Raw genomic sequence first — 12,161 nt, forward strand, 5'->3', positions numbered from 1 at the left:
TGTTCAAAACTTATAATAGATCTATGATACAAACAACATGGATTTGTGGGCTTAAATAGGTGGATGGGATCAGGGAGAAGACAGACAAGTTAAATGTATGAAAATACATTTGATAAAGAAATATAAGGGATAAATAATAACAAAATATTACAGGCCTGGGCTTTTGTTGGAGGCTAGATCATACTTATCTATTATGTTAACTAGTTTCATTACATTTTTATGCCTCATGCATTTGAGGGCTTTCAAATAAGAAACAAAATCATTGTAAAACACACTAAACCTAGGTTTCACTTAGGTTTAGCGTGTTTTAAATTTGGATATTTTGTATTGAACTATTTTTTACATTTTTTTAAAAAATATTTTATTTTATATTTGGATTTGTGTAGATAAAACTACTTTTCCCCATTTAGAATCACAGAACATATTTCACTTTTTTTTGCCATTGCATACACCTTAATGTAGTATTTATCCACGACTGAACCAAAGTACTTATTATACAGTATCTATAAAAGTGAAAGGTGTATGTAGTATATATAGATTTATATAGTTTTATTACATCTTCATATCTTTGTAATTTTTTTAATCCTTTTGAGTGCTTAATCACTTGGTACTAAGTGGATTTATACCTCTGTCACTCAAGTGAATGCAGGATTTTAATTTGTACCAGAGTACTTCTACACTGGGCTACTTTTATTAATTAAAAGATCTCAATACATCTTCCATCACTGATAATAATATTGCAAGTCTTGAATAATAAGTTAGAGGTTAAAAAATTACTAATAGAAGTAATAACAACAAAAATCAAGTATATAATACAGTATTCTTCCACATTTATTAGGTCACTTCTTAAGGAAATAAACCCCTTTACACACAGGTTGACCTTATGTGCAACAGCTGAACACAGAAAGACAAAATGATTTCAAACAGGGTACTCTTGACTTTACTGGTTCATACTGAAGTCAGATGTCATACATCAGCACAGAAAACTGTTTTGCATATTAGTCGATTTTAAAGTGTCTTCATTTCCTGGGTCTTAGCAATCAATAAGGATGATCCCGGACATACTCCATGATGTGTTTCAGAGCCAGCCAGGTCTCGGAGGCGGTGGGGATGATCTGATTGGCTGGCAGGATGAAACCATAGCGACCGGTGTCCCTCAGCTCAAAGGCAAAGGAGTATTTGATGCCCATGTTGTAAGACCAGTCAATGCTGCCACCGCTGGCTTGATCTGAGGGGAGAGCAGGAGGCGAGGACATTATGGTAGCAGCTCTTCTAATCAGGGCTTTTTGACACAGATAACATTTAAGTTTTAAAAACCTGATAATATATGAACCAGTATGAAATGTTTTAAATAAACACATCAAATGAAAATGATTCCTTGAATTTATCAAAGAATTATGATTAAGATTTAAAAAAAAAATTCTGCCATGTCCCCAGAAGAAGGACAATTGAACGATTGTACAAACCACAATAACATTACATCTGTACATTTGATACGTGCCATAGCAACATTTCTAAGGTGGCGTAATACTATATGAGCTGACTTTTGTTATTGGGAGGTGGAGTGGGGATGGTGGATAGCGTGACACCGAAGTGCGACGCTGCCAAGATGCAGACCACTGCCAACAAGTGTTTGGGACCAACAAAAAACAAGACCAGGTCTTTTTTTCAGCAAGTCATCATTGTGTTTTCCTATGTTTTCCACTGTGTGTTTTTCCAGTCCAGTGGACCACAGCTACCATTAATAGTTTGATTTTTTTTTTACATCAATGACGTCTTCAGCTGTCATTGTGGCACCAAAGCCAAATTTTTTTAGCACTGATGTCTTTTCCTAACCATTACCAGGTGGTTTTTATGCCTGCATCTACCCACGTGTTCGCCACAGCGTTGTTGAAACAATGCAATGTTTCAACATATCCACTACATAATAACATACAAATGTAACATATCTGTGGTTTGCAGAGACACACAATGGCAACATTTGTTCTGCAAATTGCATTAAAAAAATTTACTGAGCGGGACATTGTACAGTTGGAAAACAGCCTCGTCAGTGATCTCTGGTGGACAAAATAGTGTTTGTAAGGGTGACATGTTTCTCTAGAACCTCAAACACGTCTTTGACTGTACAACAATAAGTCAATATTGTCTGATATATTGGTACTAGTGTCAGTAATAGTAGCTATATGAGTAGTAATCTAACTGGTATTTTAGAGAAAGTGCACTGAATAATTTCTTTTTTTAACTGATATATTTATTGTGGTGCACTTCATTTAATGACTTAAGGTTATCGATTTATTAGTATTTATCATAATTAAACTTCAGCAGCAGTTCGTCAGGTGCATGACTTTGAATTTGAGGTGCCGTGAAGTTGCAAAAGTTACTCACAGATGATCTTGCAGATACTTCCAACCTTGTATCTGGTGCCATGGAGGGAAGTCAGTTTCTGCACTGCTGCTCTGCCAACAGAGTCCTATAGCGAACACAAGAAAAAGGACACAATACCGTTGTTAGGTATAGTCAGTGGTGGAAGAAGCATTCAGATCCTTTACCTACATAAAAGTAATAATGCCACACTGTGAAAGTACTCTATAATTACAAGTAAAAGTCCTGCACTCAAAACCTTACTTGAACAAAAGTATTGTTTGCTTGATGTTCTTAAACGTGCTTTGCAGCAAACTGTTGTTATTTTTCCAGTTGTCTTCTAGGCCCCAAATAAAGTAGTTTTTTACAAAGACACTGCTGCAAGACATCACTTCTTTCCTCATGTGATGGTGGCCCAAAAATAGCTTCTTTTTTTTATTGAGACATAAACCCTTTTCTGCCAGAATAATGGACATTTTTTTTTATAAAGCCATTGCTGCTTTTCAAGCTGATATTGTGCTCCCCAACAGGGTATTTTGAAGCAAAACCTTTTCTTCACCATAACCAAGTGGTTTTTGTGCCTAAGCATAACAACTTGCTAAACACAGCTTTTCAACATATCAGCCACATAAAAACGTGAAAATGTAAGGTATCTGTGGTTTGCAGAAACATAAAATTCCAGCATTTATTTCAGGCGACTGGGTTAAATATGCACAAAAACTTGAAGCAGTATTGCTGAAAAAGATTCCTGGCTGAGTTCATGGAGATCATATAAAGCATTTATGAGTCTCTGATTGGTCAATTTATCAATCTAGGGGCAAATAATTTAAGTTTTCAACAATAAAACTTTAATTAGATAAAAAATTGTAACCCTGAGTTACACAGCTGACGTTGTTAAACCAGTCTCCGGTCAAAAGGCAGGATATTGCTTTTTTAAATCATTAAAGGTGTTGAAGATAACAGAGACGGGCGTTTTCATATCAGGTTCTGTAAAAATTAATCTGCCTCTCTGTTTTAATTTTCCTGTGTGAGAAATTCTTTGTTTCATAAGCAGGAACAGGTGTCAGATTTAATTTGCTATGTGCCTCCTTACAATTAACTCTTCAGTTTTTTTCTTCCTTACCAGCTCAGGCTGATCAGGCACGCTATTGCAGGAGTAGCCGTAGGGGTACATGAGCAGCTGGGAGTATGCGTGGACAGAGATGAAGGACTTGAAGTTGCCGTGGCTCTTGATCAGGTTCACCACGTTCTTCACCTCAATCTCAGAGTGGGCCGAGGGGCCATGGTAGGAATCAGAGCAGGGGTTCCTGCTGGCACCGGGGCCTGGAGGGAGTACAATACATCATACTATACATGTCTGTTTATAGGTACAAGTAGCAAATGCGTTTTAGGGACAAAAGTACTTTAGGGTAATTTGAAAGTCTATTGTTTGTTGTTTCTAATAAAGCATCACAACCACAGTCTGCAGCCTCCAAAATGACCATGAAATAAAATCAACACCTAACTGTTAAACATTGATTATAATCTTCATTAAGGTAGGATTTATTACAGCGCTGTTGCATTAGACTGAAAGAGCAAGGGTACCTAATAAACTATGTATATTAATATACATAGTTTATTAGGTGCACCTAATAAACTATGTATATTAGGTGTACCTAATAGTTTATTAGGTACCTAATGAACTGTGTATATTGAGAGCACATGAACATGCTTTGGCCTAAATAACTAACATTTCAGTGTTACATGACCTGCCTCCTTGTTTATGTTCCCTAATGATACCTAGAACTGTTGCAAGTTGCAACTTTCAGTCACATGGACAACTTTTGTATGTCGTTCTATGAACCCACGGCCTTGGGTGAAAGTGCTGTAAAGTTTTGCACTCATTTTTGTGTCAGCTGCAGAGTCACCTTAAACTAGACTCTGTTATAAGCCTGGGAGATTTTAAAAAAAGGATTAAGGAGTTTTTGACCACCGAATGCACTTGTCTGGCTACTGAACAGTGATTATTTTAGTTTGTTGTAAATTGGCTGATTACTTTGTCTTTTGTTAATTTGTAAAAATCTTTTCTAATTAGCTGCTTATTTGTTTTTAACTTTTTGCTGTTGCGCTTTTAGTCTGTTGTTGTTTTATGTGAAATTCCTCATGCTGCTGTCGTGGCCAAGACTCCCTTGAAAGAGATTTTGAATCTCAAAGGGGGTATTCCTGGCTTAAATAAATGTTAAATAAATATAAAGAAATAAAATTTAGTTTCACCTGTCACAGTCTGAAAAACCAAAATAATCTGCCAAAAATTTATTTATCTGAAAATAACACCTTTGTCACCTTTTCATTATTTCTTCATAACCAAAGTTAGCATGTGTCTCATTTTAGTATTACTGTCCAAACAGAAAAATTATCTGCAAAATTTCTGCAAAAATGCCCATTTATTTAGATAATGCCTCATTTGTATATTAAAACATAAAATTTCAGAAAACGTGCAAAAGAATTGTCTTAATCTCGGTAATCAACAGATATTTCATGGTGGTATCTATGAATTAAATGTATTAACCCCATCCACTTATAGTGTCTGTATCTGCAAAAGAAATATGTTTACAGACAAAGTACAAACTGTAGTAAAAAACAAACAAACTTCATCAAACAACACAAAGTTCATGAGAGGCACTTGCTGTCTTTTTCTATACTGACCACCAAAGCCTGCATCCCAGTTCCTGTTAGGGTCGACACCACGGCACCTGGAGCCTGAGTTCACGGAGCGGGTCTTACGCCACATACGGTCCTGAAAATCACACAATATCAAGTCAGTCGCACACTTATTTTCAAGTATTTTCCTTTTTTTAAGATTTTAACTGTAAACTCTGTCTCATCAACCACAATTTCCTCTCAAACATCCACCTTACATGTAAAATGTAAGTGTTAAATGTTTTTTAGTTTTAACCCAACATGAAAAAACCCCACAGTAAAACAGAGAATAAGAGCAAAGATGTTTCAGTTTTTACAACTCTAACTTGTCCGTTGAATGACCGTAACATACATTGGAGTGGGTGTAAGCGTAGCCGTCAGGGTTGGCAAGAAGCAGCATATAAATGTCCATGGTGTTCAGAAGGGAGGTCAGGGAGGCGTCGGTACCATAATCAGTGGCAATCTAAGCAAGAACAACAAGGGTTTTATTTTGCTGAGATGGCACTGAGATGATAATATATATAAAACAATATAAACATCATCATAATATAAAACATAATTTACAAGAAAGGAAGGAATGTGAGATTATTATACTGTATGCACCTTTTGTGGGTAAAAATATGAACTGGTTTCTTTCCAACTTAAAATGTCATTATAACATTTATTTATTACTAGAGCTGCAACAACAAATTATTGTCATTGTCTATTAATCTAATGATTAGTTTTTGGATTAATAATTTTGACTGTGAAATGTCTGAAGATATTAGAAAAAAGCCCTCAGTGGCACCTTCTGATTCCTTGTTTAGTCCGACCAATAGTCATAAAAGTAATCGGAAAAAGAGCATTTAACCCTTTGAAATCTGGATCAACTTTTTTTTGTTTTCTTTGTTTTCTTTCAAAAACATGAGGAAAAACGGAAATTAGCATCATGTGACAAGAAAATTAACAAACAAATTACTAAAAGAAAATAGGGGAGAAGTGTTTGAAAATGATTTTTAAAAAATAGGGAAAATGTCCACAAATCTATATTCACGATTCTGATCATTTATATTAAAATTATCTGATAGAAAAATACTATACAAGATATAAAATGAATACATATATTTTTTATTTTCAGCACTTTTTAAGTCATTTTCTTGTTTTTATTTTCAGGTAATTTTCTTTTAACTTTTTAAATGATTTCTTGCTGATATTTGGGCCATGTGTTGGCAAGTTGCTTGTTGCCTCTTCCTTTTGTTTTTTTTTTAAAGAAATAAAACCAACTTACTCAAGTCTCAAAGAGTTAACAGTTCAAATTTGACATTTTTGCTGGATAGTGACCTGAATGATAAGTCAATTATCATAAAAAGTCAATTTTGTGTTCATCGACAAATCATGCAAGCTTTGTTTATGAGCCAATTGCACCTGTGAGGTCTTTCCTTCTAAGAGTTTCCTTTTACAGTCTCTGGAGGAAATCTAACACATTTCAGCTTAATCTATCACTCATTGTTGTAAACGTGCTGTACCTTGTTGGCTGTCCACACTCCGGTAGCCTGAGACACCCATTCTCTGGAGTGGATACCTGTATCGATCCAGATGGCAGGACGCTTGTTTCCTCCAGTGCTGAACTATAACAACATGTCAACAGGATAAAAACTCATGCTGAGATAAAAATGGCTAAAAGGCACAAAGTACAGGTGTGATGTGTGTGAGACATGTGTTACCTTGAGCACATACATGGGCCTGTTCTCATAGGATCTCCCGATTAGCTGCTTGGTGACCAGCTTCGGGTACTGAGCCACCAGAGTGTCCATCCAGCTGTAGATCTGTATGGGAGACAAGTTTCCCTTTATGTCAATGATGCTTATGGCACTTGGTCCAAATTTGATGTGAAGCTCAGATAAATTGTAATACAGTGTTTGTAGTGGGTATTGAGGATGTATTTCTTCTATTCTGCAGAGTAATTGGTGTGTTTGTTTAAACAGCCTACTGTCTCCAGACGGTGATAAGCTCCGAAATTGAAGCTCCTGGTGCTGCGCTCCTTCATCTGGTTCTCCAGCATCTCAGCTTTCTCCTCATCGAGAAGCTCCTGAATGTGACATGCAAGAGACCATAATTTTAGTATTCAGTGTCATTTCTATTGTCGCATCAATTTAAAACCTGGGACATGACAATCAGGGACACAAGGACAATTACCATTATATTACATCAGGAGGATGACATACCTGAAGGTTGTCTATGACGACCGAATAGGGGATGTTGTTGGCATTGAGGTACTCCGTCACATAGCTCAGACTGGAGCGGGGCACTCGGATGTCGACAGGGAGCTCAGTGGAGACTGGGTGGAGCCAGAAGTCCAGCTGGAATCAGAGACATAATGATGAGAAAAAACACTCTGCTCTCTGTTTCTTCTTGTTTTTCACAGTTTGTTACCACTCTTTTGTTTCTCATTTTTTGACTGAGAGATAAGTGGAAGTATTGCAACATACTTGCAAATGGAAGAGTTACTAAATTGAAAGTAATTTTCTTGTGACTCATAACCTGTAACTTCTTCCAGTGTTTTTTGAAGGAAATCAAGTCAATTGGCTCAGGTTTCAAAGGGTCAAATTTCCTTTGAAACACTGCTCCTGTTTATGTGCTGTGTTTTTACTAACTGATTGTTTGCAGTTTATTGTGCTGTCTTCTGTGTTTGGTATGCCAAAGACAAATTTCCACCGTGGTGGACAATAAAGATGTATTCTATTTTATTTTATTCTATTCGATTCTTGTCAGCTAGTATAAATGTAAATAATCAGTCTAATCAGCGTTCAAGCCAAATAAAACAAACACTTTCTCAAATGAGAGTTTCTGTAAAAGCTGTCAAAGTCCTTCAATTATTATGCTTGCTTTTAATCTTCATTAATACATGCCTTGGAGAATACAATATTTAATAAAACGAATAAAATGAGCGAAAAGATTAATGCCTGGATTTTTTCCTGGATTAAAGAGTGCGGCACAAAACATTAGATAATCTCTGAGAGACTCTGAGCTTCAGGTGCTTTAAACCTTCAACCTGAAGAAACTCTTATGAGGTTTAGTCTGTACTTCATGAGAAACTGTTTGGCACAAGCAGCTGACAAAACTCAAGGTACGTAGGTGTTTGTTCTGTATAACCAGAGTGTGTGTGTATGTGTGTGTGTGTGTATACCTCCCACTCCTGCTGAGTCTCCAGAGCCTGCAGGAGTTCGATCTGTTGCTCAGTCTGCACATTGACCCTGATGACCTTATCTCTGGAAGAAGAAATTCATTCAGAGTCTGAGCATTATTATATTACATTTCATATTTCTAGTTGATGCTCTTTTTCAGGGTAATCTGCTGTACTTGTACAGTGAGTTCAGCAGAGGAAGATTTAATTCACTGCTTACCAATATGAAAAGCAATTATTTGTGCGGAACAGCGAGTGCCCAGACCCATAACTCCCACTTAGTTCCCTTTTATACGACTGTAATTATGATTTAATCTTTCTCCAAATAAAAAGCCAAGTCATTTTCTGCCCATTAAATATAATTGCATTTTTTCAACTTGACATGCTGATTATGCTGCATGCAAGGACGGAAAAAAATCTCACCGAATCAAGTCTCTAAATACTTTTATTTAATAACTAAATTAATGGCACACTCAGTTAATGGAGAATAAAAGTGCTTGCTTGAAATTTTCATGTTCAAATTAAGTTTTTCATTGAATAAAAATTATTAATTGTTGTTACACTATGTACTTTATAATTCCACAAACATCCTTTATGTTTTACTGTGTTCACCTTAACCACATTTCCATATATATATATATATATATATATGGAAATATGAGACATAATAAATATAATAAATGTAGACACATAATAAACAAAGTTAAATATGAATTTCACTGATAGAATTAATCATTTCTATTTTTGAATTTTCTTAAGATATCACAATAATATCGTTAATGTAAATTATTTGGCCACGATAAGTGAGTAAAGAATTGAAACTCCTCCCGGGATTTAAAATCAAGTTTAATAGGTCCATGCTGTAGAGCTTATAATGTTCAAGTTTTGTTGAAACGACTCTAAAAGGTGTTGATTCAACTCTATGATTATTTTGGAGGCTGCAGATGCTGTTAAATTGTCTTGCATTTTATTGGCGGGTGTTTCCTTTATTTTGTCCATCTGATTTCTCTCTAAATCTTTCTAAACACCTTTCTAATAAAGCGTAACATTACAACCTTCATGAATTGAGGATGTATTAAAAGACTGCTGTATTAGACAGCTTTCATTTTAGCCAAAAAAGAAGTCATTCAAATAATGACTTCTTTTTTTCTAGTCACACCAAAAATAAAGCTACAACTTTCAAAATCAGTATTTCAAACCCAAACAGAAATATCTCTTCTGGAAGTGTGCACAGAATAACTTACCCAGTGAACACCCTCTCGGCTTTGGCCGCAGCCACAAGCGCCAACAGCAGCCAGAGGCCTCTCATCTCGTCTGTGTGTCTGGACTGTTGACGGCCACAAGAGTGTCAGGCCGCAGATTCTCTAGTCTCTTAATACCATCAGGTGACAGGTGGCCAGTTCCCAAACAGGAGAGTTACCACATTCTGCTGATAATGACAAAGCACTAACTGTAAGCACTCCTGTCTGGAAAAAAAGTTATTTTGAGTGACAAACTTGCTGATTAGTTTTCGTTTTATCTGTCCAGAGGTCAGCTGCAGATAGTCATAGTTTCCCCCCATTTTCCCTAACTTTGGTGAATAAGTTAAAAGTGTTGGAAGCAGTACTCTGATCCTTTACCTGAAGTAAAAGTACCAGTACTAAACTTACAAAATACTCACTAACACTACCCAGAGTTTATGTGGGATCTAGATCCATGGCTTATACTCGTTTGAGTGTAATGACGTGCAAAAACCTCCTGTAATTATTTAATTACAAGATTTAACTATTGGCAGTTTGTGAGCCTTTACAGCCAAACAAAGGCTACTCATGATGCCTTTATTACAGGTTGCAAATATCGATGAGGTGTGAGCAGTTCAATTAAAGTGTTACGTTCTATTTAATGGTATTTCTTAAATCTCCAGGAATAAAACAGAATCTTACCCAAAAAAAGTCAAATGTTTTACAAGAGGCAGATAAAATAAATTTAACTTTGTAAATAAAAAACATATATGTTTTTTTCTTTTTAAATTTGTAAATATTTGTTGTGACTCCTTGGAATTATCTTCTCTTCGCTGTAGACTTAGATGGAAAAGTTTAGGGTTTTCCGGGAGTAAACTCATTACTAACAACTACAACTCAGGTTTATAAATACAGATAATTCTAGATAACCAGGGATAAATGAATGAGTGATCCACGGTGATATTTGAACGTCATCTGTATTGGTCGACATTGATTTTAAAATGAAATATTGGCATCCGCCAACAAAGTGAACAAGTACAAATCATCACTTCTAAGTTGCCATATTTTTCTTATTTTGCACAATGAATTAATATTATATACAGTGAAAAGCATTGAATGTTATGTTCCACTACAGAAGAGACTTAATGATTGCTAAAATTAGGTGGCGGGAAAAAAAAGTGTATATATATCGATATCAGCATCCGTTATAGGCAAAATGAGTCGTCATGCATCGGCATATCAGATATCAACCAAAAATCCAATACTGTGCATCTCTCAAATAAATTTAACAATATTTACACTTTGATTTGCAAGTCTGTATGGTTCAGATTTAGTGGATGGTTTACTTCGACTGAAGGGAACTCTTGATTATCATAACTTATGTTTATAACAGTATAAGTGTACCTCCAACTTTGTGAAAACATTTTGAGACCTTTTCCTGTTTTGACGTGACAAAGCCAGTAAAGAAATAATGTCCCCAGTTTGGTGTGGAGGAATTTGACAGGCCTTCACAGAGAATTTGGGACACCTATGGGATTAACTGGCTCTCCCACTGTGAGTGAGACCTGATCACTTACGTCAGTGGCTGATCTCACCGATGTTCTTGAGTAAATCTCTGTGGTCAGTTTCCAAAATCTTGAGGGAGGCCTGAAACCAGATGAATGGAGACTGTTTTGGCACCAGATAAATGCCCATGGTTTGGGAATCACATGTTCAGGTGTTCACATACCTTTTTTGTGTGTATAAAATAAATCACCCTAAGATTCAAGATACAGCTGCGTGTTAACACATATGCCAGTAGATGGCAGCGCACCACTAAACTTCTATAACAGGGTCCCACACAGTATTAATACACTCCATTTATGGCTACAGTGAGTGACATCAGATTAAGCCGACTGGAATTACCCTGAATCTTAAATAATTGATCACCCAGTGAGAGTTTTTTTTAAATGAAATCTTGATCAGTGTTGCTATTAGAGTACAGATGAGTGGAGAGCCTCTTACAAAATTAAAGATCGCACAGGACTGGAGCTGAAATGTTCAGTCGAATTAACTTTTTTGATCACTTAATTGTTTGAGTCTATTTTAAGTAAAAAGAAAAGTCTGGCACCAGCTTCTTAAATGTGAGTATTTTTCAGCTTTTCTCGGTTTTATGTTTTTAGATTGATGATTGAACAAAGATTCTTTAAAATGGCACCTTGGGATATGTTTGCACTATTCTCTGATATTTCATAGACAAAATAGGCAATAGAGAAAATAATAGGCAGACTAATGTATAATGAAAATAATTATAAGTTGCAGCACTGTATATACTGTATATGAAAGGTAAAAGGTACTCAGATCTTTAGGTAAAAGTAGAAATATCATAATCTTAAAAAAATGCCAAGTCTAAATGACTAAGGGGAACAACAATTTCTGGAGTTGGTCAAGTATTGAGAGAGACTGCTGCAGCCTGCAGCGGTGAAACAGGCTGCAAAATAATCCCTATGGGCAATTGTGCACTGTCAATTCACCTTCATTAAAAGTGCTGGTTTTTGCCCCTCACAGGCTCAGATTCTTATCATAAATGTCTGAAAAAAATGTGGAAAAGACCCCACAAAGAAGTAAAATTTTCCTACTTCACTGGTCTGTTTATTACTAAGTTAACTACAAACTCCTGCCACTGAGATGTTGTATTATTGACCATGCCGCAAAGAAGTGACCATTTCACAAACTCCTCATACTTTCTGTGATAAATG

At 35.9% G+C, this 12,161-nt stretch overlaps 1 protein-coding gene across 1 annotated transcript; it reads right to left on the bottom strand.

Moving 5' to 3' along the window:
• Positions 1–813: 813 nt before the first annotated feature.
• cpa4 (carboxypeptidase A4) lies at positions 814–9,553 on the bottom strand. The gene is made up of 11 exons (XM_042496236.1): positions 9,448–9,553; positions 8,207–8,288; positions 7,245–7,379; positions 7,010–7,108; positions 6,744–6,845; positions 6,546–6,647; positions 5,393–5,503; positions 5,047–5,137; positions 3,485–3,684; positions 2,386–2,470; positions 814–1,228 (listed from the first exon to the last, which is right to left on the bottom strand). Exons 1-11 carry the CDS (start codon positions 9,510–9,512, stop codon positions 1,041–1,043), a joined length of 1,260 nt encoding a protein of 419 aa, XP_042352170.1. The 5' UTR covers positions 9,513–9,553; the 3' UTR covers positions 814–1,040.
• Positions 9,554–12,161: the final 2,608 nt, after the last annotated feature.

Source organism: Plectropomus leopardus, chromosome 11 (assembly GCF_008729295.1).
Source record: "Plectropomus leopardus isolate mb chromosome 11, YSFRI_Pleo_2.0, whole genome shotgun sequence".
Taxonomy (NCBI): Eukaryota; Metazoa; Chordata; class Actinopteri; order Perciformes; family Serranidae; genus Plectropomus; species Plectropomus leopardus.